Source organism: Capra hircus, chromosome 3, assembly GCF_001704415.2.
Source record: "Capra hircus breed San Clemente chromosome 3, ASM170441v1, whole genome shotgun sequence".
NCBI classification, from domain to species: Eukaryota; Metazoa; Chordata; class Mammalia; order Artiodactyla; family Bovidae; genus Capra; species Capra hircus.
In genome coordinates this window covers 72,053,860-72,081,807 of record NC_030810.1, presented here as the reverse complement: position 1 = coordinate 72,081,807, position 27,948 = coordinate 72,053,860, and the positions used below count along the sequence as shown (strand labels likewise).

At 41.1% G+C, this 27,948-nt stretch overlaps 1 protein-coding gene across 1 annotated transcript in view; it reads left to right on the top strand.

Annotated features, from left to right (window-relative positions):
• Positions 1-27,948, top strand: part of ALG14 (ALG14, UDP-N-acetylglucosaminyltransferase subunit) — a 102,732-nt gene that overhangs the window by 16,406 nt on the left and 58,378 nt on the right. The window contains exon 3 of the mRNA XM_005678129.3: positions 21,119-21,250. Within this exon, the coding sequence (XP_005678186.3) occupies positions 21,119-21,250 (132 nt within the window). The remainder of the gene's footprint in view (positions 1-21,118; positions 21,251-27,948) is intronic.

Genomic DNA, 27,948 nt, shown 5'->3' with positions numbered 1-27,948 from the left:
CATCAATTCTTCGGCGCTCAGCCTTCTTCACAGTCCAACTCTCACATCCATACATGACCACAGGAAAAACCATAGCCTTGACCAGACGGACCTTAGTCGGCAAAGTAATGTCTCTGCTTTTGAATATACTATCTATGTTGGTCATAACTTTTCTTCCAAGGAGTCAGTGTCTTTTAATTTCATGGCTGCAGTCACCATCTGCAGTGATTTTGGAGCCCCACAAAATAAAATCTGACACTGTTTCCACTGTTGCCCCATCTATTTCCCATGAAGTGATGGGAGCAGATGCCATAATCTTCGTTTTCTGAATGTTGAGCTTTAAGCCAACTTTTTCACTCTCCACTTTCACTTTCATCAACAGGCTTTTTAGTTCCTCTTTATTTTCTGCCATAAGGGTGGTGTCATCTGCATATCTGAGGTTATTGATATTTCTCCCGGCAATCTTGATTCCAGCTTGTGCTTCTTCCAGTCCAGCGTTTCTCATGATGTACTTTGCATATAAGTTAAATAAGCAGGGTGACAATATAGAGCCTTGACATACTCTTTTTCCTATTTGGAACCAGTCTGTTGTTCCATGTCCAGTTCGAACTGTGGCTTCCTGACCTGCATATAGGTTTCTTAAGAGGCAGGTCAGGTGGTCTGGTATTCCCATCTCTTTCAGAATTTTCCACAGTCAAAGGCTTTGGCATAGTCAATAAAGCAGAAATGGATGTTTTTCTGGAACTCTCTTGCTTTTTCCATGATCCAGCGAATGTTGGCAATTTGATCTCTGGTTCCTCTGCCTTTTCTAAAACCATCTTGAACATCAGGAAGTTCACAGTTCATGTATTGCTGAAACCTGGCTTGGAGAACTTTGACCATTACTTTACTAGTGTATGAGATGAATGCAATTGTGTAGTAGTTTGAGCATTCTTTGGCATTGCCTTTCTTTGGGATTGGAATGAAAACTGACCTTTTCCAGTCGTGTGGCCACTGCTGAGTTTTCCAAATTTGCTGGCATATTGAGTGCAGCACTTTCACAGCATCATCTTTCAGGATTTGAAATAGCTCAACTGGAATTCCATCACCTCCACTAGCTTTGTTCATAGTGATGCTTTCTAAAGCCCACTTGACTCAAAACGAAAAACTGTGATATCACCCAGGGATTGAATGTAGTTAGGAAATAGAAGATGGCTAAGCACTAAGCCCAGAGCACTCTAGGTTTCAGATATAGGGGAGCTGTTACTGTTGTGAAGTTATCAGCCATCAGTTTGTTGTCCCTCATTAGGCCTCTGCTCCGGAACCTGGGGAGGGCAACCCAAAACCCAGCGCTAGGTTTCTGGCATCATTATGTCCTCCTCCCAAGCTCCAGGGTCACAGACTGCTCCCATTTCATTTTCTTCTTGTTTCTAGCAAGCAGAGATTTCCCTTCTTTCCAGTTTAGATAAAATTATATTTTGTTGTGTATCTTGCAGCATTTTAATCCATTTATAGAAGGGTTTGGGTCTTCGTTTAAGTCAGAGTTTTAATGTATCCTCTGGATAGATGCCTGTTCTACACTGTCTTTATTAATGTGTTTAGTACACCTAATAAATAGCACCTCCTACCTATTCAATTTTCCTCACTCTTTAAACTCTGGTATAATTGTACCAACTGCAGTTTTCTAGCAGTTGATAATACTCCTGCAGTTCAAGTTCTTGACTGTCTCTTTTTAGTCTAATTTTTTTCAGACTTCTTAAGTAAACCAGAAACTCTGTACCACTTTAAAGCATTAACAATAATTGCCCTCTGTGCCTGGGTGGGGTGTCTCATCCATATCACTCAGAGCACTTTAGGAATAAAAGTGCATCAAGTCCCACTTGGTTCTGGTAAGAAGCCAAACCGTACATTTTCAGCACAAGCCTGCTCTTCTAAAAACATAAAGAAGACCTTCCCAGAAACCAGAAGATACAAATGATCTATTGTTAATCACATATTGTTGCCCAAGTCGCATAGGAAGTTTCTACTGTTTGGTAATAACTTAGTGTAATATGGAATTTCTAAATATTTTTGTTAGTTTTTAGAAAAATATTTAAATGTTAATATTTGTCTATTTATAATAGATATAAAAATCTAACAGATTTTAAAGCTAAATTTTATGTTAATAATATAGTCTTATTATTGAATGGTAGAGATGACCTACTTTTGTTGCAGAAACCTCATTCAAATTCCTCCTAATTCCTTTGATTCAGTACATTTTTACTTGTATTTAACATCTTTAGGTACATAATTTATCTTATTTATAGTTACACAAGAGTGAAGAGAAATAGTCATTTCTGGTGCACTTTTAACTCCTCTCAGTCTATGCTTCTTAAAGGAGTTTAACTAGCTTTGGAAAAGAAACAGGCTTCTCTGGGGAGAAACATCTCGATGCTACTCAAATAAAGCAACTGAGATTAGAAAGGTGAGGGGCAGGACGCTGAGCGAAATAAAAAACAAAACCATGTTTAGCTGTGAAATTACCTGTATGAAAAAAATCTGGAAAAGCATTCTAAAGAAAATGTAATTTCCACTGGGATTATCTCTAAAGTAAAGAGTGGCTAAAGTAATATCTTTTCGAAAAATTGGATGGTAACCTTTCCAAATAGAACCAATTACCAGAGCTGTATTATATAAAGCATAAGTGAAAAATCAAAGCAGAGCTTCTTCCCGGAAAGCAGTCATCCACTTGTTGGCCTGTGTTTCAGCAGGGACATCCACCCCTTTGGGACACTGAGGGAAATGAGAGTCAGGGCATTGCACTGTAGATTCTGGTTCATTTTTTTATTTGCTTCTCAGTCTGCGCCTTATTTGTTAACCACCCGGCTTGACAACCATTACTCCTTGTGGCTTCTGTTAGAGCCTGAGTTGGCACCTTCAGATCGTATCAGTAAAGACAGAAGTTCAGTGACACGTGAATAAAACATTTTTTGAATACACATAAAAATTAAAAGAGTGGGCTTTTTTCTTATGTAAAACAATAACAGAAGTTTCTGAAAACTGAGTTGAAGGGTTGAAAATTAGGGTCAACCTGCTTTACTTTTGGGTCACTGACTAGATTTCTCACTACTCTATAGTTAAGCGTATAATGTTTTGCCAAGAAAGATTATTTGTTTATTTTGTGGGGGGAAAAAAAGGAATATTCAGTGTGTGCCAATTCTGTACAAGACATTATGCTTAGGTGGATATTCCAGCATATCTTTATAATCAGTATGCCCCATAATTACCTGCTGCAGGACTGTAAACAGTTATTTTTCTGTTTCTTTTCTTTTCCAAAAGTTTTGTTTGTTCCTAGATTGAAAAACTGTAGACAGCAAAGAAGTATGGGAGTAAAAAATGGGAGTTTCCTGTAACGACTCCAGTCTCACTGTCTAGAGGGAAACACTGCACCAGCTTGAGTCATATCCTGCTGGTATTACTTTTTGCCCTCCTGTTACACATATCCTTATAACAGAATGTTATGAATTATGTGTACATATATATATACTTGGCTATATAAACAGGGGTGGGAGAGCATAGCATGGCTAGTTTGTAAATCATACCCTGTACATTGCTTTCAGCTTTTCTCTTCTTTGAACTCCATACCTAGATAGTTTTCCATGTTGGTACTTGTAGGTCTACCTTACAAAGCTTAGATATGTAGTACTGTTGTACCTTTTCCCTATTGCGGTTTTCAAGTTTTCATTGAATACTGCAGTAAACAATTTTGAATTTATGTTATAGATAGTCTGCAAGTATTCTTATAACTTTCTAGATTTTTCTGCAAATGTGAGTGTGACTTTGATTAGAAAAAAATTAAAAACAAAAAGCCCAAAGTAAGTACCTTGCTGACATGGAAGGGCACTGTAGGGCCCCTTTGGTACTGTAGCATTCTGCTAGAATGTTGATTGAATTCTTGATTTGAAGTAAATGCAGTAAATATATGAGAGTATCCTGTGGGGTGAATCAGTGTAATAGCTATCCCAAACTCTTACTGTTTTGGTCATTAAATAAAACCCTCCTGGCCCTCTCTTCATATTTTTCAGTAATATACTGGGCCAGGTGGTACTGAATGCATGCTATGTTCAAACCCCACATATACTGCAGTTACTTTGAATTCTAGTCTTCTTGTCTGCATCATATTCATATTCTTGGCTGCCTACATTTATCGTCCTTAAACAGTGCATTGAACAAATAACCAATTATTCTAACATTTTTAATTTCCTTAATGTGAAAAAGTGTATTTGGAGTCAAAAGCCAATCTCCATAAGAGGCATTCTTCTCCCTAGAATCAGACCCCAAACAAGCATACCTGCCAATTCAGTTCAGTTCAGTTCAGTCACTCAGTCATATCCAACTCTTTGTGACCCCATGGACTGTAGCACACCAGGCTTCCCTGTCCATCACCAGCTCCTGGAGCGTGCTCAAACTCATGTCCATCGAGTCGGTGATGCCATCCAACCATCTCATGCTCTGTCATCCCCTTATTCTCCTGCCTTCAATCTTTCCCAGCATCAGGGTCTTTTCCAATGAGGCAATTCTTCGCATCAGGTGGCCAGTGTATTGCAGTTTCAGCTTCAGCATCAGTCCTTCCAATGAATATTCAGGACTGATTTCCTTTAGGATTCTGGTTGGATCTCCTTGCAGTCCAAGGGACTCTCAAGAGTCTTCTCCAACACCACAGTTCAAAAGCATCAATTTTTCAGCACTCAGCTTTCCTTATAGTCCAACTCTCACATCCATACATGACTACTGGAAAAATCATAGCCTTGACTAGATGGACATTTGACAAAGTAATGTCTCGGCTTTTTAATATTCTGTCTAGATTGGTCATAACTTTCCTTCCAGGGAGTAAGTGTCTTTTAATTTCATAGCTGCAATCACCATCTGCAGTGAGTTTGGAGCCCCCAAATATAAAATCAGCCACTGTTTCCACTGTTTCCGCATCCATTCCCCATGAAGTGATGGGACTGGATGCCATGATCTTAGTTTTCTGAATGTTGAGCCTTAAGCCAACTTTTCACTCTCCTCTTTCGCTTTTATCAAGAGGCTCTTTAGTTATTCTTCACTTTCTGCCATAAGGGTGGTGTCATCTGCATATCTGAGGTTATTGATATTTCTCCCGGCAATCTTGATTCTAGCTTGTGCTTCATCCAGCCCAGCATTTCTTTCCCCAATTTATGATGTAGTATCAGTCAGAATTCTAGAGTTTTTTAACTTTTGGTTTAATTCAATGTTAAATATTTGTTTTCCACTTGCCAGGCATTGTAATAGGCAGTTGGGATACATCAGTGAAAAAACAGGCCAGAAATATTTTGCAATCATGAAACTTACTCTACTTGAGCTGGATCAGAAAGGCAGTAATACTAGACAGAGTGAATAAGAAAACCATACAGCTTGTTAGTAGGCAATCAGTGCTGGGGGCTGATTGCCCAAGAACCGGGGGTGGGGTGGGGGATTGAGAATTCTGACAAGGAGGAAAAATTTGCAATTCTGATCAGGATCTTCAAGAAAATGGGAGCACCTGGGAGAAGGCATTTCAGGCAGAGGGTGTGGTCTGGAAAAGCTGCCTAATAGATGTTGGGGGAATGGCTGAGGGTCAGAGTGAGTGGAGGGAGGGACACCAGAGAAGAGACGGAAGGGTAGGTTGGGGCCAGATGGTGTGGGGCCTTGTAAGCCCGTGTGAGGACTTCCTGTCTTGCTCTGAGGAGAATAGGGAGCTGTTGGAAGGTTTTGTTCCAGAGAGTGAAGTGGCCTGACTGCTATTTTAAACAAATCACTCTGGTTGCTGTGTTGCACGTAGACTGTAAGGGACAGGGTGAAACCAAAGAGGGTAGTTAGGTAGTTGAAGCAATCCAAGCCAGAGAGAGTGTGGCTTGTATTACTAGGGATAGGAACAGGGGGAAATGGTTAGAATCTGGGTTTCTTTTTTTTCCTGAAAGTAGAGTAATAGAATTTCCTGACAGATTGGATATGAGTTGAGAAGAAGAGAGAAATCAAGCAGAAGTTCGGAGATGCTGTCAGTGGCCCTGGAAAGTCTATCAGTGGAGCGTCCTCATCTCCAAGTGTCTTTATAAATAATATTTTGTACCACCCAGATGAGTCAACAGCCTCTACACTGGCTGGAGGAACCAGGATGTAACCTGGGATTCAAAGGGGCTGCCCAGGCCCCCCCAGCACTGGTTTAAAACTATTTCCTAAGCCCTGTGCCCTTACACTTTCTCTTTCTCTTTTTTCTCTCCCCTTCCCTGCTTCCCCTCTCAATCCTCCTCTTCCAACCCGAAAAGGCCTTTCAAGCTCCAGAAATGATTCTTCGAAGTCCTTCCAGGTGTTGAAGAACTTTGTAAAATATTAAGACTCTCCCTCGGCTGCCTCCTCACCCCATGTTGCTGTCATTCCCTCACGATGCCACCAGGTGGCAGCGCACTGCGGAACATTATACTCTTTGGCAAGGGACCGCTGGACTTGAGAATGGATTTCTAATATATATCGCATACTATTCTGGCTTGGGGAAGATGACGAGAGATTGTCCCCAATTCTTTTTTTAGTAGCATCATATAGCCTTGCTAGGGATAATATCCTTTCTTGAGTTTGAAAAGGCTCTAACTGTCTTTCTAGCAGTCTTTCCATGTAGAGTGTGAATTTAAAGACTTTCTTCACCAAACACCTTCTTGAGGTTGCAGTACTGTTTATTTGTTTTATACGCTTATTTGAGACAGGTAGAACAGCTCCCTAGAAGCCTTCCCAAAAGTAAAATCCTTGAAAATTATAAGTGGATATTAAGTAGTTTCTGTATGCAGAATTTGGACTGTGTTTTTATAAAGTAAGGAAAGGAAGTACCCTTAATCTGAGGTCTTTTTGGTGTAGTTGGACCAGCAGAGCATGAATACGGGAAACCTTAGGAACTAATGATAGTGTTATTGGGCAGTGCTACTGACTAAAAAATAATACAGCACCAGGTACCTCTGGAGTATGGAGTACAGGGTAGGGTGGGAGAGAAGCCTCTTGGTTGAAGTCTGCCTAATGCATTGTCAGTTAGGCTCCCAGCCTCTCTGCCCTTACCTGGTAGAAAACCCAAGGTTTATCCACCGGAAAGGTTAAGTAAAGAAGTTTTGGCTTTGGAAACAACAAACCAAATTGCAGATGGGTTAAGACCTTGCCCTAAAAACTGAGAGCTTAAGGTATGTGTATAACTACCCCTGTTCCCCCCATGCATACCGCTTAGGTCTCCTTTGCCATCACTTCATATGTTTCCCTCAGGCAGGAGTTTAAACATTAACTTTGAAGAAACTGATTTGCTTTGGAGAATAGAACTATGTATTCCAACACTTGGGATTTTCCCCCTGTGAAGTGGTCAAGTCCTGTTTTTGTCCTCTACGTGACAAGTTCCACCCAGCACGCAGAGCTTCCGTCTTCCTTTTAATGCCTCATTCTTCAGTAGGAACTGGGATTTCTCAGCCGTGGTACTGTTGATATTTTAGATGGGGAGGCTGTCTTCTCCCTGTGGGATGTTTAGCGGCATCCCCAGCCTTCACCACTAGAGGCCAGTAGCACCCATTCCTTCTCCACCCCTCACCCCCAGTCCCACCCCTCACCCCTAGTCTTGGCGACCAAACATGTCTCTCATCCTTGTCGCCTGAAGGTCTCTGAGGGAGAAATCTCCCCCTCTCTCTTGAGAGCTACTGCTTTGAACCAGCATCCACAGACTACCAAATCTTGGAAGAAAGTCCCTAACATAAAGGAAGGCAAAACTAACCTGGAAAGGGACTTTGAGAAAAGGAATGGGGAGGGCGGAGGAGGGAATTTTGAAGGAAAACAATAATGTTAGAGAAATGAAGGACATTGTATCTTTAAAAAAAAGAATGAGACCTACTTTTTAAAAGCCCTCATAGAATAAGAAAGACCTTTGGCTATTAAAATTTTAATTATAGGAATTAAAAAATCAGGACATTGGAAGATCATATTCAAGAACTCTCCTGTAAATAAGAACAAAAAATAAAAACAGTAGAGGAAAGGTAAGAAAATTAAATAATTAAATTAGATGTTGGCAGTCTACTATCCAAAAGGACCAAGGACATGGGGGAAGTTGTCTTTTTTTTTTTTTAAGTGAAGAGCCAAAAAAAATTCCCAGCACCTGAAGGATATGACCTTCAAACTAAAGGACTACCCCCAAGCCAGTTAAAACTGTAGTCATAACAAGATATATCATCATACTATTTCAGAACTAGTGGTTAAAGAGAAAAATTCAAAAAACATCCAGAAAGAAAAAGGAAAGGAGTCACATTGGGGATTCTAATGGCATTCAGAATGACAGTGGAGACATGTCCTCAAATTGATTCCCCATAAATCCTTTCACAGGGGACGCGCTCCACCAAAACAAGGGGAATCCAAGAAAGAGGAAATCTTTAGTCCAGGAGTCTGAGAGCAGCAAGCGGAATTGGATGGCAAGGAAGGAGTTCCGTGTGAGGACAGCCGTGTTCAGCAGGCCCGGAGAGAGGAAAGCCCATGCTGATGTGCGTGTGGAGGAGGGACAGCTCTGGAGCTAGGGTGTTGGGGGCGGGGTCTTCTCCGGAAGGGAACCTGGGGAAAAGCAAGGAAGGTGGGAAGTGCTGCGCTCGCACAAACAAATAGAGGCTGTGTTTGGCAAGAGTCACGACAGCTGCTCAAAGCAGCCGGTTAAGTTTACAAGGCAAGAAATAATTTCAGATTTAGAAACCCAAGACCGTCTTAGAATGTTTTCAGTTGCAGAAGAGATGTAAGTTAGCTGGTATTAAGATTGTACAAAGTGGGTAGAGGAATCATCTTAGCGTTACCGATAATGGTTGATTTTCAGTTTTGTTTGAACATTTTCTGTGTTTTCTAAAGTTATAATTAGAAAACAAAGTGTTTTGGAGGGGTTTGGGGTTTTTTGTTGTTGTTGTTGTTAATTTTTTTAGAAATAAAGCTGAGAAGAGAGAAAAGCCACAGTGGAAGTAATTTTCTGAATACCCACATTTCATCAGCACTAATATTTTGGGACTAGTATAAGTTTTTGGAAGCACATTACTTTTTCTGTTACTTTAATAAATAGGGATCTTTTGGCATCATCTTTTAGCCTGTCTGTATGATTCAGTGGCAGTTTCCTGATTGCAGGACTCATCCACCAGTACTTCTGAAATTAGCATGCCGTGCTGCCATTTAACAACACCTGCTATTTTCCACAAGGTGGGGTGCTAACTTCACACAGTGAGCTGAGGCTGTGTTTCACTGCTGAGACTTCTAAATCTAGTGCTAATACACTTGGTATCTCTCTTACATAATTCCCCTGCAATCCTAAAAGAAGTAAGTTTGTGAACTGTGTAAAAGCAGCTATGGGGTTTTGTTTCAGTTTCTGAATTGTGTGTTACAGTTCATGGTTTAACATATTTACCTTTTTAGAGTGTGACCAGTGTATACAGGCACTTTTCCTCTTTATAGTGGACCTTAACTATATTCAATTATAGGTGAAGGTAAAAAATATCTCTAATTTGGAAGCGGATCATTCTAGACGCCTGAGATACCTTAAATAGAAAGTATCTAAAATGTATTGCACTTAGAGATCCTGCCGTGGCTCTTTCAGTGAATAAATGATTCTTTCTAAAACAGTACATCAGATAGATGTATAATATATGGTTCTCAAGTAATTTAAGTGGCTTAATCTCTTAAACTCCTTCCCAAATCTTAATTGTCACATCCTCCATCTCTACAAAAAAGGCAAGTTAGTTTAAACTTTCTTTGAATCAGATTCTGAATTGGTGTTATTAAAGTAACTGTAAATAGCATATTACAGTTATTTCAACCTTCAGGTAACTTAACTTCTTCCCTGTGCCAATGAAATTTGTATGGGCTTCTTACAACATGCAGAGCTGGTAATATTTTACAGTATGATGCTGTTATTTCTCCATTTTAAAGCAAATTAAAGATGTTATAATAACCAGTGTTTGAATTTAAATACTTAAATAGCATGCTTTAAAAATTCGTGGGCCCAAGCATACAGTAATTTTTGTTGTTGTTGACACGAAATCAGGATGTGGCCTGTTTCCTTTTATCCTTCCTTTTGCACAAATGGAGACTCTTTGGTCCCTTTTAGCCTTTAAGCTCCAGGAAATAATTCTGGAGCCAGTAGTCACAATTCTGCCAGGGACAACATAGTTCTAAGCCCTGCAAGTAGTGAGGCTGATCAGTGGTGGTTTCATTCACCAACTGACAAAAGAGCTGACCACTGGAAGGAGGCGAAAGTGGAAGAGGGGGTGCCAGCGGTGTTCACTTGTCCTTCAAGGATGTAATAGGCGCCTGAGTCACGGTAGAAAGTGACAACCTATGACAAAGGAGCTCTGGGTTCCAAGCTGGGTCCTGCTGATGACCAACCACCTCTCTCACCTGGGGCAACTTAGTCTCTCTGGACCTCAGCCTCTCACTGTGAATGAAGCCAGAAGGCCTGGCTGAGGCCAGGGATCCTCAACAGGCATCCGTGATCCCACTGTTAGCTGTCAAGTCTGACTTGTCTGAGACAAATGAGGCCTCTGCTCCAAGCCAGGTTACCCTGAGACTTGTCGGCACCTGCCTAGAGTCTAGATTTCCCAACCCTGCCTTTTCCTAGATTCCCAGTTGTCTTACTCTGTCTACCACCCTGCCAAGTCAGTCCATTGCCCATGTTCCTGTACAAATCCTTGTCTGTCCCATTTCAACCTGAAAGTTACCTGTATGTATTCTCTAACAGGTGGTGCTAGTGGTAAAGAACCTGCCTGCCAATGCAGGAAACATAAGAGACGTGAGTTCGATCCCAGGGTTGGGAAGATCCCCTGGAGGAGGCCGTGGCTGCCCACTCTAGTATTCTTGCCTAGAGAATCCCATGGACAGAAAAGCCTGGCGGGCTATAGTAGGTTCGCAAAGAGTCGGACACAACTGAAGCGTCTTAGCACGCACATTCTCTAACACTGATATATTTTGTCCTTAGAGTGTTTTTCTGACTCAAAATTATGCTCAAAACCAAACCATAATGATACGCTCTCAGTCTGTTTCCCCTTTTACCATCACTCCCCTAGAAACCTGAGAGTCACCCCAAGCTCCGCATCCTCCTTAAATCCCTGATCCCCACCTCTTGCCCTCTCCAGTCCTTCGCCTTAGTGTTATGAGTATCTATTAGGCCTTCAGCATCATTCTCCTGGTATATTTCAGTTTCTCCCAAATGCTTTCCCTTCTCTGGTTGAGACCCCTCAGCAGGGCCCCTCTATCCACTCTCTTCATACTCTCCTTTTTAGCATCTTCAGTATCTCCTCTTTGCCTTTAGATTTGAGCACATACTCTTTAGCATGGCTTTGGGGGCCTACTTCTCAAGCTCCATTTGCTGCTGCTCTCTGCTCTTTACATGCCAAAATCTAGTTTCCCAGGTATTCCATGCCACTCCATGCCTCCCTGCTGTGAACATGCCAGAAGAACCTCTTTCCCCCTCTGCTAGACATGGTAAATCTCATATTCTTCCAAGTTAGATAAAACAGCTCTTCCTTAAAGCTTGACTTAGTTTTCAAAGTATTAATTCATCATTTCTTACTTGGTGCTAACATTATTTTTATTAATTATGTCTCTTATTGTATCAGTCTCTCTGATTGCAATTATTAGTTGTCTTGTGTCACTCTCCCAGTTGGCAGTGAGTTCCTTATAAATATTTTACTTACCCCTGTGCTCCCAGCCCAGTTCTGTCACCTAGTAGGTGCTCTTGGGAGTTGATCTGAGCTTACAATGAAGAGTCCAGCTCTGATAGCCAGTGTTGTAAATGACTGCTTCATCTATGATTTGAATATATAGCAGAGGAAAACAGTCTTTAAATTCATACCATTTTAAAGCTAAAAGGAAGGGTGTTTCAACTGCAAGTGCCCTAAAACCAAACTCAAAACTGGCTCGAACAATAAAGAGAATGTTTTGACTTACGACATGGGAAAAATTCAGTCTTGTTTCTGGCAAGACTTGGTCCAGCTTCCCAGGGAGGTCACCAAGGATAGCGGCGTGTCTCTGCTCCATCCTCCGCAGAGTCATCGCCACCATGGGGCCCCCCAGTGCTGCCTTCAGCAGCCCCTGACTCTCCCTCCAGGGGAGCAAAGAGCATTAGCACCTCCCGGCTTCATGTCTTTGCCCTAACTGTCTAAGGAAGAAGAAGGTCTCTTATAGGATGTAGGAGAGGGAGAGATAAAGCATCTTTTCCCCAAAATCCAAGCTAACATCTGCTGCCTAATGATCTCCAACTGGGTCATGTTCCCATCTTTCAGCTCATCATCACAGCCAGAGGTGAGCGTTGTTCCCTGGTGCTGAAGCTATTCCAGGTCTACTCTTGGAGCTACAGGTTGGGGGTTAAGGAGACGGGCTAAAATCCCACCAAAAGCATCTGACTGCGAATGTGAGCAAGAGTGCGTTACCCAAAGGAAAAATCGGATTATTGCTGGCAAAAGAAAGAGTTAATAAAAGTCTGGAAAAGGACAACTAATGTTCATTATGAAGGACTTTAGAAATCTTTTGGGCCAGACTCCCATAATTGTTTCAAGAACAAACTTCTCTTTTATTTCCCTGAAGCCTGAGACCTCCACATGAGAAAAGAGCTTCTCAAGGTGAAGTGAGGAGTGACTGCAAGTCGTGAGGCAGGGCTGGAGCAGCAGCCTTGTCTTCTTTGACAAGTCAAGCTTGAGAACCAGTTATGGGATCGTGATGGGTTAAGGATCCCTGATCTCAGCCAGGCCTCCTTGCTTTCCAGTGAGAGACCTGAGGTCCAGAGAGGCTAAGTCACCCGGGTTTCAGAGCTGATTATCTGAGCGGAACCTGGCTTGGAACCCACAGCTCATTCATCCTAAGTCACTTCACGGTGCATCGTCATCATCTGCCGCGAAGTGAGCAGCTACCAAGTTCTGGAAGGACATGCATATAAAACCTTTTTTTTTTTTTTTTTGGTAAATTATGGTCATCTTGATTTCAGAATAGTTGGGTGAATCATCCAACATACTTTTACTGTATATTATACTTTTCATTATTAAAAAGAGCAGTTATGAAAGCTGAAACCATTTTTGGTTGAATAGAATTTTACCATTTTCATTTTGTCTTGTTTCCAAGATTCTGCACTAGCGTGGCATTCCCTAAATAATAAATGTATTGTACGTTTCAGTGTGTGGTAGCAGCAAAGAATGACTTCATAGACCACTTGACCTGCTCTGTTGTGGTTTATGATGCCATCTGGATTCCTTGGTGGAATTATTTCCATCTAAATCACTATAAACTCCTATTTAGCTTGTCACAAATCTAAAGCCAGATATGTTTGTGGTTTTTAGTAGTGATGTAATTCTGAAAGACACTTTGAAAGTTACAAGTTGTCGTATACCCTTAGCGTTTCACTTAGGGTTCCATATAATTCCAGACAAACTAGAAGCTTGAAAAAAAAATCTATTACTCTTTTTTTTTTTTTAACTCTTAACCATTCTGCCTTTGCTGTGGATTTGGTTATACATCAATCAAGTATGTGTGGGGAACACTGGGAGGCTCTGTGGGCTACACAGTAACGTAAGCCTGGTCCCTGCCACTTCTTAATGAGAAAGCTTATATAGATAGATGGAAAGGATGTCTCTAACTATATGGTGAAGAGAGAATAAGAGAGTCTCTCTTTGTCTTTGATATCACTGCCAGTTGTGTGAAAGAAACTGGATCACGTTGCAAGACAGACACATACTGCAGGGTGGCCATGTTGACCTGCACAGAGAGAAAGGACTCAACTACAACATACTTTCTAGGAGTGGGTGACCTAGTTGGCTGCCAGGTAGGAGCAACAGCAAAGCGGCAGAACCTGCCAACAGGGACTCGGGGTCTAATATTCAACAGAAAAGTCTGAAGATTTCTAAGGCCCTGCGTTTTTGTCCTGAATTTTCCCCAGAAAGGCTTGGGGGCAGAGGAGGGAGTCACTGGTAACAGTGGTAGGTGGGGGAGGGGTGCCAAACCAACAGTGCAGAGCGGAGCACGAAGCGCAGAGAGGAGCAAGGAGGCCAGGAGAGCAGTTCCCAGAGAGCTGCAGCTCACTCCGGGGTGGCAGGCTGGGGACGCACGGGGCAGGCGGGTTGCCGCGCAGAGCAAGAAGAGAAAATGGGTCAGGATGGGTAGCTGGCTGTCTCGGAAACGACAGGAGGCCAGGAAGCACAGCTCCAGGCTGATTCAACTAGCTGTGTGTTGGGGAGTCAGGCTTCTCAGCAGGAAGGCTTAGGGCCTCAAGGCTGGGGTTCCAGTCCTGGCTCTACCACTTGCTGGCTCTGTCCCCCGGGAAAGTTGACTCCTCATCTGTGAAATGAGGAGATGGGGTTAATTGGTGCTTTATGAGATAAAGAACCATTATCCTCTGCAGCAGAGACCACAGGTTGGGACTTCTAGAAATGGTAGTGACACTTGTTTATCTACTCAGTGGTGGAGAGCATGTGTGACTCATGAAGCACCATGCTGTGTGCCAGCATCACGGAATCCTGTCCTTTCCTTGGAGTTCTCGCCCTGGAGAAAGAGGCTGGGAGCAAACCATCACGAACAAGTTAATTTGCGTTACCAAGAACTGCTGTGAAGATGGTAAAAGAAGGCAGTGTGGTCGGGGAGGGGCTGATGGAGGAGAACTGAATCCTCTCTGAGGAGAGAACATTCGAGAGAAACCTGACTTGCAGGAAGGAGCTTCCTAGGAGACAGTCCAGGGCTAAGGCAGACCGCTCAGAAGAAGCAGAAAAGGCCCTCAGGAAGGAATGAGTCCGACACATTCAAACAGCAGAAAGGAGACCAGTGTGGTTAGGGTGAGCAGGGGGCTGTTGGGGAGGTAAGCCGGCACCAGACTACATGGGACCTTGGAGGCAGTGGTAAGAAAGTTGGATCTCATCCCAAGTGCAGCGGTAAGCCTTTGGAGGGTTTTAAGCAGGAGAATGAAAGGAAAGCCTTGCTGTACATTATGGAAAGATCGCTCTGGAGATTCTGTGAAGGATAAAATGAAGGAGAGCAAGAGGAGAAGCAGAGATGAATAAAGAGGGAATTGGAATAGTGAGAGGTGGTGATGGCTTGGATGAAAGTGGCAAGGATGTAGGGAAGAAGTGGGTAGACAGGAATGTGTGTAGAGGTCTGGGAAGAAGGAAACGGGGACAGTCCCCCCACCAGCCCTCGTCTCTGCTAGTGCCGACATAGATCCTCATGTCTCTTCAGGAAATCTGCTTATGACAGAGTCTCCTGTTCATTTGTCAATTTCTGGTGTGGGAGTGCAGGAGTAAGTATCCTGTTTTGGTAGCAAATATAATAGTTGAGTTTCAAGATGTTATAGAAAAGCCTAGTAAACAGAGGAACACCAAAGCCAAGTATATATTTCTTGCCCTAGCAGAATGGATTGAGGGCCAGGTTAGCAGTCCACAGCATTTCTCAAAGGAAGAACTTCCCCTGGGTCTCTGTAAGAATCCAGGAAAAAGCTGACTCTGCTTGGGTCATGTGAAGTGAAGTGAAGTCAAGTCGCTCAGTCGTGTCCGACTCTTTGTGACCCCATGGACTGTAGCCTACCCGGCTCCTCAGTCCATGGGATTTTCCAGGCAAGAGTACTAGAGTAGGGTGCCATTGCTTGCGTCATGTGGCCACTCCCAAATCAAATGTTAGGTCTGGGGATGTGGCTCAGTGGGTAAAATGATGGATGAAGCATCCTTTGTGTCCTGCATCCTATTAATAAGACATAAAAAAAAGGGTCAGGGACAGTTTCTTCAAGGCAAAGGTACAGACAAACAAAAACAGTATGCCTATAAAGATGCCTTCACTTGAATTGCTCCAGATGCCACAACTCCTCAGAATGCCTGGTCGTAGCCAAGCCTAAATTATAGCTCTCTGAAATTATTCCATTCCTTTGTCTTCAAAGGAACTTTTGTGAAGCCCAAAATATAAGCATTCTGTCAATCAGTTTTCCTCATTCACTTCTTTATATATTTGATTATCTTCTGAAACTCTATAAAGTAATAAAAATTCTCTTTAAGATTTTGTCCTGGCCTGGTTCTCAGTATTTCTTTTAGGTGACGTGGGACATCAGACACCCCAGCACCAACTTCTGTGTATCAGGCAGGGGAAACTTGAGGGCCCTGTCCATATCCAGATGGCCTCAGGCTCCCCCACTTGATTGTATGCCTGCGCATAGGTTAGTACAGACCCGGTGGACATAGAATTCTTCAAACTCTTCCAGATACACAGTGGAAGGCTCTCCTTTAACCTCACTCCCTTTCCCTTTGTGCTCATACCTCAAGCATCAGATCACTCCTCTCTCATGGATCTATTTTCTGGGGAGAGGATCCACAAGGGCTAAGAAGTTCCTCGAGGCCCTTGTGAATGGTCAGTTTCACAGAGAGAAGTCTAGGCTGTGTACCCAGGTCTCGTTAATTTGTCTTTGGTTCCTTCTCATCTTCCTTAAGGTTTCATGCCTCTTGACTCTGGCTGTTTGTGAACTCTCAGTCCTGAGCTGTGCTTGGGCATTTTCCCTCTAGCCTCAGGAATTTCCATTTATTGAGTAGATTGTACAAATAAGGCCCATGGAAGCACTCTGAAATTACCTCCTTTGTGTCATTTCTTCATTCCTAGTCTAAATACATCTCAGCTAAGTGACAGGAAGCTTGAATTATTTTCTATTAATACCCAATAATGTACAAATCATTTATTCAGTAAATATGCATTGCTCAAATACTCATAAGCACTGAGATTTCAGTGATTCAGATTCCTGGCCTCTTCAGGTAAATTATATTCTAGTGGAGCAAACAGACAGACGTGGAGGAAACATATAATATGCCAGGAGAGTAACTAGGGTAACTTTAAAACAAAAGGCAAGCCTGGTGTTTGGAGGAGAAAGGAGTATGTGTACAGGCGAGAGGAGCAGGGTTATGTAGAAAGATTAGTCGGAAAAGGTGCCTCTGAGAACTGATCTGGTGGATTTGGGTGGGAAGAGACTTGGATTTGGAGAGAAATCTCTATTTTGGTAGGATTGCCAGTTACCTGAAAATTTAGATGGTATTTGGAGGTACTGGCCTCTCTGGTGTGAAGCCATAGGCCAGAAAGTGGCACCATATGTAACCACCACCACTCACCCTGGCCCCATCCCCTGCTAGTAACCGTTATGGTTCTGACCCCTTGCCTAGCTCGATCCTTACTACCCCCCTTTCTCCACACTGGTCACCACCTCTCTCTTGCCCTGTTTATCGCACTGGTAGAACTTCCAGGCTGGCTTTCTTCACAGCGACCACTTAAGCTCTCACCCTTGATGGTAATGTAGATGCTTGCATCACATTGCCTTGGACTATTCTGAATAAATTTTCTTTCCTATCTCTAGGATGAACCTACCTTCTCATTGACCACCCTGTGGGTAACAACATACTCTATCATTGAATTGGGACGCTTATGAGAGCATAAGGAAGTAGTATTAGTAATTATGCTGGGACTACAGGTATAAACTGGGACCATCCTGTGCAAACTGGATGATTGGTCGCTGTGTGCAAGTGGCGATGGGCCCAGTTATCTCCAGCTCAGGAGTGGAACCAAGACCCCCTCCCCAGCCTGGCATCTGATCTGAAGAACGAGGTTAGCTCCTTATATGGCTCATCCAGAAGTCAAATATAGGCCACCCCTCTTCAGTCACTACCTTGTTTTTTCACCCTCAGGCTTGTCTTTCTCGTTTCTGTCAAGGAGGCTCCAGAACACGCTTCCACTAGTTTCCCTTCTGCTGGGAATGGACTAGAGATTCCCAGAACCTGTTTTCTCAACTTCTTCAGGCCGCCACCTGGGATGAGATGTAGGCTCTTCTCCCTTGTCCAGGTCTCGGAGAGCTGTCTCCAGACCCTTGCATAGGCCCTAGGGGGCCTGTGCTTTTGCCTCTCTGGGGTTCAGAAGGAGTCAGAGGAGTGGACTTTCAAGCCAGAGTCAAACCATTCTCCCTTCCAACCCCTCAGGATGCTAACCCCCCCAAATATTGTTCATTGCTTCTTTACATAGCTATAAGCAAAGAAGACGCAGTGTGTGCGTGTGTGTATATATATATTAATAATAGAGTGAAATAATGCTGTTTGCAGCAACATGGATGGACCTAGAGACTGTCATACTAAGCGAAGTAAGAAAGAGAAATGCAAATACCATGCCTATCACATATTTGGGATCTAAAATATGACACAATAGAGCTTATCTACGAAACATTCACAGATATAGAAACCAAACTGTGGCTGCCGAGGTGGGGATGGCAGAGGGATGAAGTGAGAGTTTGGGACTAGCAAATGCAAACTGTTACGTATAGAATGGATAAATAGTAAGGTCCTGCTATATAGCACAGGGGACTACACATTCAATATCCTGTGATAAACCATAAAGGAAAAGAATATGAAAAAGAATATATATATGTGTATAGCAGTCTCTTTGCTATGCAGCAGAAATTAATACAACATTGTAAATCACCTAAACTTCAATAAAATAAAAAATTTTTTTGAAGTTATATTGTTCACAGCTTTAAAAGATTCAAGGGGCATAGTAAATACCCATGCTTTTTGAATAAAATATTGTAGATATTAAAGTCAGGCCTCAAATTTTGGAAGTAACACCAAAAAAATTTTTTTACTGTAATAATAATGACATCTTACTGGGTTCAGATGTATTGTCTAGTACAGGTCCACAGTCCCTATTCTGAAATCTTAGAAAGCTTGGAAAACCAAGGAAGAAAAAAAGTTCCAAGTTTGTCACAAGTTTATCTGATAGTAAAACCTGGGTTGAATTGGCGTGAAGCTTATTGTCTCATCTCACTTAGTGTGAATACTCCTATTTTGCTGCAGAAATATTAATATTTGAAGAAGCTTGGAGAAGTTTTGGTTACTTCTCCAAACTTTAAAGGTGAGTGTTGTGTAATATATGGTATATGTACTGTAATACCTGTTCACAACACTGCTGACCCAAAAGGCTTCTGATAGGGGATTTTGCCTCTGTAGTGCTGAAATCTAGACCCCATGTGCCCACAGTGCAGAAAGCCAAATTCCGACAGCCAGAGTTTGCAGCAAAGTAAGGGTTTACTGCTAGGCACTAAGCAAGGGAGTGGGAGGCAAGCCTCAGATCCATTCCCACTTTTTCTTCAAGTTAGGGATTTTTTTTTTTTAAGGGCAAGAACAAAGACTGATATTAATTGCCTTGTGACATTACTTAATCATAGTTTTGGGAGTCAGGATGTTCTGTTTTGTGAGTCTCAGACCAGGGGGTCCATGACTCGGGGGTCTGTTAGTTTATCTTGTCCTGGAGAAACAACCTGGGTTTGTATGTTAATGATGAAAACACATACTAGTGATTTTAGTACATTGACAATGAGTGTTGGCAATATATGTTTTAGTCATCGGACACTGGTAGGATTAGTGCTCAGTTAGCATAGGATTGAGGTCAGAGGGGACAATAAAGGGAATAAAGATTTGGATAGAGAGATGAGTCATAAACTCAGTAAGGGAACTCCGTTTTAGGGGAATTCAGTTTCAGCTAACAGGACTATTTTACCCATTACACGTTTTCAATGAATAATCTCTACAAATTAGGCAAATACAACCTCCAACAAGATTCCTTACAAGTTTGCCCCCTTTTGGATTCTGCTCCTTGTACGGTCTATAGTTTGGAAACTATTTGTATTATTTTCTCATTGACCATTTAGTACCTTAATCCTTTGGAAGAAAACAAACACACTGAAATAGTAAATAATAAGTAAATAATAATAGTGAATAACATATTGAGCCCAGAGCTTTTGTTCTTCACTGGTGTAGCATGGAAGGAAGAAGGAATATCCTTTATCATCATATGTAAAAGAGAGTGTTCACATGTGTCCCCCATTTTCACTTTATGCTGAATTCTAGGAACTACATAGATGCCCTCCTGGAGGATAGCATAAACCTTCACACATGATCTCATGCTTTATGAGTCTCAGACCAGGTGGTCCGTGGCTCAGGGATCAATTTCTTCATGCAAATACTAATATTTGTATGTCTTCATGCAAATACTAATATGTGTACCAGTGTGTATACCAACACACATAACTCTGTGATTTGTTAATACATACTGGATCATATTAAACATACTGTCCTGCAACGTGCATATTCACTTTGACAACTTATCTGGGCACATCTTCCATATCTGTTCATATAAATCTATATCATTTGTTCACGTATCTCCATATATTTCATTGCATGGACTTTTCCTATCCCTATTGGAGGATATTTGGACCATTTCCAATTTCCACAAATACAGTGATAAAGTGGATAGCTTATGGATAAATCTGTGGGATGTATTTCTAGAAGCAGAAATGCTGGATCAAAAATAGACACACTTAAAATTCTTATAGATATTCCCAAACGGCCTCCCCCCAAATTTACATCAGTGTGTGTGCCGAGGGAATGTAAATATCTGTTTCCCTATATCCTCAGTAACATTAAATATCCACAATCTTTGCCAACTCGGTAGGTGAAAAATAACTCATTGCTTCCTTTTATGTTTAATTGTTAACCATCTTTTCAAATGTTTGACTGTGTTTCTTGTTTAGAATTATCTGTTCATCTCCTTTGCCCATCTTGATACTAGGTTACTTGTCTTATATATTGATTTGTAATGACTCTGCATATCAGTATGTTAAGGTCTTTACATAAAACATATTTGATAGAAAATTTCCCTCAACTATTGTCAGTAGGCTTCCTTAGTGGCTCAACCATAAAGAATCCACCTGCAATGCAGGAAACCAAGGTTCGATCCCTGAGTTGGAAAGATCCCCTGGAGAAGGGTCTGGCTACCCACTCCAGTATTCTTGCCTGAAGAATTCCATGGACAGAGGAGCCTGACAGGCTGCAGTCCATGGGGTAGCAAAGAGCTGGACATGACCTAGCAACTAACAGTTACTGTCTTGACTTTAACAAGCCTGTCATATTTAGGAACTTTTTGTGATAACCCAATGATGTGTGTTGTATAAAGCAGGAAAAAGGCTTAGTTTAAATCTAATTCCAAAGTTAAAAGTAATCAAGAGAGCATTTCCTGTTTGTACAAATGTTAACTGTTACTATGTTTAACTCCCGTATCAGTGGCCCAGTTGATTTGGATTTTCGCTATTTCCTTCCAGTTTCCTGAATACTATGTTCACCGCATTCCCAGAAGCCGGGAGGTCCAGCAGTCCTGGCTGTCTTCAGTGCTCACCACCTTGTACTCCATGTGTCTCTCTTTCCCCCTGACTTACCGAGTGAAGCCAGATTTGGTATGTATCTGGTACCAAATACCAGATTTGGTATTTGGAGGGGAGCGAGGGTCACTCTTCTGTGGATGCTTTGTTGGTAATAGGACAAGTTGTTTTCTTAAACAGCTACTATTTATCATTGCGCTAGATACTGTACCAGGCCTTGTACTAGCATGTGCTAAGATTTATCATTTCAGTGCACTTTCCTGAAAGAGGTGAGGAATTTGTCTTCCCTGTCTGGCTAACTTGAACTCTGAATTTGCCTTCTTCAGCTCTCTGTCTCATGGCAGTAAGAACTAACAGAGCACTGTCTTTAACCAATTTGTGCTCCTGTCCACCTGTGGTTCCTGAGCCAACATCATGTGCTTACTTGTCAGCTGGAAAAGAACCAGTTTTCTATTCCTTTTCAATACTCTTCTTGTTTTGTCAAAACTCTGTTACCAATACTCTGTAATGGCCTATTCAGAAAAGAATCTAAGAAAGTGTGGATATATGTATGGTATTTACTTTGCTGAACCCTTATAGCAAACACAACATTGTAAATCAATTATACCCCAGTAAAAATTTTAAAAATTAGGAATCTAGTAGGCAAATTGGAGAAGGCAATGGCACCCCACACCAGTACTCTTGCCTGGAAAATCCCATGGATGGAGGAGCCTGGTAGGCTGCAGTCCATGGGGTCGCTAAGAGTCGGACACGGCTGAGCAACTTCACTTTCACTTTTCACTTTCATGCATTGGAGAAGGAAATGGCAACCCACTCCAGTGTTCTTGCCTGGAGAATCCCAGGGATGGGGGAGCCTGGTAGGCTGCCATCTATGAGATCGCACTGAGTTGGACATGACTGAAGCAACTTAGCAGCAGTAGCAGCAGCAGTAGGCAAATAAAACTCTGTTACTGATACTCTGTAATGACCTATTTAGAAAAGAATCTAAAAAAGTGTGGATATATGTATGTTATTTACTCTGCTGAACACTTGCAGCAAACACAACATTGTAAATCAATTATACCCCAGTAAAAACTTTAAAAATTAGCAATCTAGTAGGCAAATAAAACTCTGTTACCAGAAATGATATGCAATGGGCAGAATGTCATACACTCCCAAGTTTTTATAGGAAAGTAATACAGAAGATAGAAATGTGAAAACTTAATTAATACACCGTATTAAACCTTACCTTCCTTATCTATAATGGTCTTAAATTCTCTGTGGATGAAGTTCTGTTACTAAATTCTAAATGCATTTCAGTGTAAGGCAGATCAGCAGATATGTTATCACAATAGTGTAGACAGCTCTTAAATAATACTCTCATTCCTGTTTAACGCAGAATCCGTTAATCTGTGTAGCCTGAAAGAAACTCTTGATTAGCTTACCTTATACATGATTTCTGGCACAGTGGATATTATTTTCATGAATAGTTGGGCAAAAATGCACTTAGCTCTGATGATTTTGAAAGACCGCTATCAGTTTGGTCTTTGCCTTTCACCAACTGAATTGCCATTCAAGTGCCTCCTTTAGATTAGAATTTTAAAGCCAGAATGTTCTATATGAATAATTTAGATTGTTTTTAAAAGCTATAATTTACAAGCAGTGAAATGCACAGATCTTAAGTATATAATTTGACTATATGTCTTATCAAGGTTTAGAACATTTCTATCACTCCAACGGCCCCTCCTCAAGCAACCAATTTCTGGTGATTTCTTTCACTATAGATTAATTTTGCTTATATTTATTTTAAAATTGTTGACAAAGTAAATTTATCTCACAGTCTCCAACCACATCTTTAGTGTGTAAAATTCAGATGTTTTCTGAAAGATCATTAGTGCTCTTAAGGGGCTTCCCTGATGACTCAGTGGTAAAGAACCACCTGCCAACGCAGGAGACGCAAGTTTGATCCCTGGGTCAGGAAAATCCCCTGGAGGAGGAAATGGGAACCCACTCCAGTGTTTTTGCCTGGAGAATTCCATGGACAGAGGAGCCTGGTGGGCTGTAGTACATGGGGCCGCAAAAGAGTTGGACGTGACTGAGCAACTGAGTGCACACGTGTGTACTGCTCTTAAAGATTTAATTATTCCTGAAACGTAAGAGATAAAGTGGAAGGAAGAAAAATGGTCTTCACGTTTTAAGCTGGAGGTTTTGAGTTTACATCTACTAAGCCACTGGGGGTATGGCCACTGTCGCAGGCAGCAGCCAGGTTCGAGTGTGATGACTTGAGGACGCTAGGGTGTGAAAGTGAGAAGGAGGCAATGACGTGACGGCTGACGTCTGCTGTGGACGTGAAGGACTCTGCTGTCTGCCTGGCCTAAGTGTTTGATACCCTCGTAGTGGGAAGAGTAGCCGATGGGGCATTAAGACACTGAGTCCCAGGCTCATTTTGGCTTTTATTTGATTTTAGATCCCTTCTGGGCATGATTCTCTACTTTAAAACAAAAGGATTGAACTAGATGTCCTCTCAGTTCCCTTCAAACTTAGTCTAAAATTTTATGAGTGCCATAAATTTGCCTATAAAGAATGGAAGGGGAAAAAAACTATTATGTTTCTAAAGGAATAAGAGGGGGGAAAGGAGGGAATGTGAGGTACTTATTTCCATTTTAAACTGAGTTTTCAAAATTATTTCAAACCTGAACATTGTCCAGTCTGCTGTTCTGATATGGTTGGCCTCACAAAATGAACTCCTACTTAGTGAAAGTCCCTTTTACACACACACACCAAGTTAATGAGTAAAAGGCCTTTTTTCCTACTTCAAAAGCAGGACTACAACATGCAGCTCTCTCCTGTATTCATCCTTGACTTTTTCTTTTTTTTAAAAATTATAAATGGCTCTAATTCTTTTGTATGTTTTTGCCCTTTTAAACTGAAATATAGTAAATTTGTGCTGTTGTGTAAGTTTCAGGTATACAGAAGAGTGATTCAGTTGTGTGTGTGTGTCTATGTATATATGTTCTTTTTCAGATTCTTTTCCATTACAGGTTATTGCAAGATATTGATTATAGTTCCCTGTGCTATACAGTAGGACCTTGTTCTTTATCTCTTTTATGTATAGTAGTTTGTATCTGTTAACCTCAAACTAATTTGTCCCCCCACCTTCTTCCCCTTTGGTAACCAAAAGATTGTTTTCTATGTCTGTGAGTCTGTTTCTGTTTTGTAAATAAGTTCATCTGTATCGTTTTTTTCTTTGTTTGGTTTTGGGTTCCACAAATAAGTGATAACATATGGTATTGTCTTTCTCTGACAGAGTTCACTTAGTATGGTAATCTCTAGTTCCATTCATGATGCTGCAGATGCCATTGCTTCATTCTCTTTGATGCTGAGCAATATTTCATTGTATATGTATGCTACATTCTTACCCATTCATCTGTTGTGCATGCTTACATTGCTTCCATGTCTTGGATATTATACACAGTGCTGCTATGAACGTGTATCTTTTCAAATTAACATTTTTATCTTTTCTGGATCTGTGCTCAGGAGTGGAATTGCTAGATCATATGGCAACTCTGTTTTTAATTTTTTAGGGAATGTCCATACTGTTTTCCTCAGTGACTGCATCAATTTACATTCCCACCAACCGTGCAGGAGGGTTCCCTTTTCTCCATGCCCTCAGCACTTATTCTTTGTAGACTCTTTGGTGATGGCCATTCTGACTCGTGTGAATTTTGATTTTCATTTCCCTAACAGTTAATGATGATGGGCATCTTTTCATGTACTGTTGGCCATCTGTATGTCTTCCTTGGAGAATTGTCTCCAGATCTTCTGCCCATTTTTTGATTGGGTTGTTTGGTTTTTCGTTATTAAGTTGTATGAGCTGTTTGTATATTTTTGAAATTAAGCCCTTGTTGTTTGCTTCATTTTCAAATATTTTCTCCCCGTCTGTAGATTGTCTTTTTGTTCTGTTGAGGGTTTCCTTTGCTGTGTAAAAGCTTCTAAGTTTGATTAGGTCCTGTTTGTTTATTTTTGCTTTTATTTCTATTGTCTTGGGGATATAGTCTGGCAATTTGTGTCAGAGAATGTTTTGCATATGTTATTTTGTAGTTTTATGGTATCATGCCTTACATTTAGGTCTTTAAGCCATTTTTAGTTTCTTTTGTGTATAGTATAAGGATATATTCTAACTTCATTGGTTTACCCATGACTGTCCAGCTTTCCCAATACCACTTGCTGAAGAAACTGCCTTTCCTCCATTGTATATTCTTGCCTCCTTTGTCAAAAATTAATTGACCGCAAGTGCCTGGGTTTATTTCTGTGCACTCTGTTCTGTTCCATTGATCCATATGTCTGTTTTTGTGCATTCTTATGACTTTGATCAAAGTTTCTTTTTAATTCTGTTAGGAAAGAAAACCCCAGTTTTAGAAACAGTAGTGATATCAGACCTTAAATTACCTGAGTTGTCTGAACAGCAAGGTGGTTTTCTGCTTCACCTCAGTTGTATGCACCTGAGCCAGTAAGTTGACTCTCCATTCAACTGTCTCTGTTCCTCACTTTGTCATCTGTAAAACAGAAATAAAGTCACTTTCCTTGTTTCAGAGCGAATGGTGGATAATAGAACATTTCAGTGTTTTTTAAATGGAAATTCCATCTGGTATATAATAGCTAACATTTATTGACCACACTTATATGTGCCAGGCTTGGTCCTTAGTACTTGCATTCATGCTGTGTGAGGTGGGTAGTTCTGTTATGCACATTCAATGGAGGAGGAAACTCAGGCTCTGTGAGACAAGAAGTTACTTGCCCAGAGTATGCAAAACCAGGAAATAACAGAGCTAGGTCTAGAATCCAGGTCTTTCTGATTCCACAGCCCAAAGCCTTAACTACTGGACTGTATGCCCCATTCTGGCTCACCATGGAAGGTGTATTCATTCATGTAGGCCAATTAGAAGTCAATTAATAAATTACTTTAAAAATAAATTATGTTAAATATCAGCCCTCTAATTGAGTATGTAAATTTAAATATACCCCAACAGCTCAAGTTAAGTATTTGCTTTCATAATAGATTTAATAAAGACTGATCTAATTGAATAATATAATAATAGTATATATTTCAAAATTAAGTATCATGTATATTTTTCAAAATAGAATACTTTTAGAATTCAAAATGGATGATTCAAATAAGTGTTAATAAAGAAGTATTACAGAATTTAACAAATGAGACTGATGTGGAAAATTGATTGAATTCATATTTATCAGTTTTCTATTATAGAAAATCATATGCAAAACCATTGTAAGAATATGTAATATTATATCTTAATTTAACTTTTTAAATGAGATAGTAATCCAAAAACTCAGCTTGTTTTGAGGGAAAAGTGTACAATTGTGCTTATTGAGCATGTATTAAAAGGCATGCTTGTTTGGGGGACTTCCCTGGAAGCCCAGTGGTTAAGACTCCAAGCCTCCAATGTAGGGAGCTTGGGTGTGATCCCTGGTTAGCAAAGTAAGCTCCCACATGCCACGCAGTGGAAAAAAAGTCATGCTTGCTTCTTCTAAGCAATTATTAGATGAAAAGCATCTTAGAGGAAAGGTTATAAACTCTGATTTGGAGGCCTGAATCTAATCTTTACTAATTGGAACGGGTGGTTTCTTCTTTTACAAGGTCATGAAATAACTTTTTAGGTGGTTCTGATATTTCACGTATCATATTTTTCCAAGAAATATGGCTTTGCCAGGCATCCTGTGAGTAAGAGTTGTAAGTTCCTAAGGGTATCCTTGAGTCTAAAAAGACAGTTGGACAGAAAATAGATCGTTGGTTGCCAGCATTTGAGGTGGGGGAGGGACTGACTACAAAAAAAACTTGAAGGAACATTTTTGGGTGAAAAGCTGTTCTTGATTGTGGTGGTGATGGTGATGGTGGTGGTTGTTAATTGCACGCATTTGTCATAACTAAGACTTGTGTGCTAAAAAGGATAAATTTCACTCTATAAATTATATCTTAATAAATATCCATTTTAAAATCTGAATTGTGGCTGAAAGCCTCAAATCTTTGCCTCCCAGTAGCTTCATATATAACATGTAATTATCTTTGAGTAAAAGTGATTTGGTGAATCCTTGCTTACTCCTCCCTGCACCTCACCACGCTAATGTTTTTAAGACCCTCTCTTAAGTAGCACAAATACCAGGGTCGAGTTACAACGTTTATCTAAAATTTCTAACAGAAAATTCAACTCCTTTGCTGAATTACGAATCTGGGTCAGGGAACATCACTAGCAGCCAAAAATGACATAGTTCATCAAATGAACTGAGATTTCTAGTCATTTCAATCACTTATTATTTTATGTTTGTCTCTGTAACCTTGGAAACAGTAAGTAGAGCTGGTCAAGTTTGCAATGCTGTATTATGTGTTTGATTCTAGGTGAGTCTGTTATCATCAAAGAGTTATTGAAAGTATATGTTAAATGCCTACTGCTTTTCCCCTTGTACTGCTTATCCACTTGTACATCCAATAGGGATCTGAAACTTTCTTGGTTCAAAATAGTAGGTATTTCCTATTTTTCCCAGGTGGCACAGTGGTAAAGATTCTGCCTGCCAACTCAGGAGACACAAGAGATGTGGGTTTGATCCCTGGGTTGGGAAGATCCCCTGGAGAAGGAAAGGACAGCGCACTCCAGTATTCTTCCCTGACCACTTGCATGCACGCACGCGTGCACACACACACGCACGCGCGTACGTGCATGCTAAGTCACTTCAGTCATGTCCAACTCTTTGCGACCCTATGGACTGTAGCCTGCCAGGCT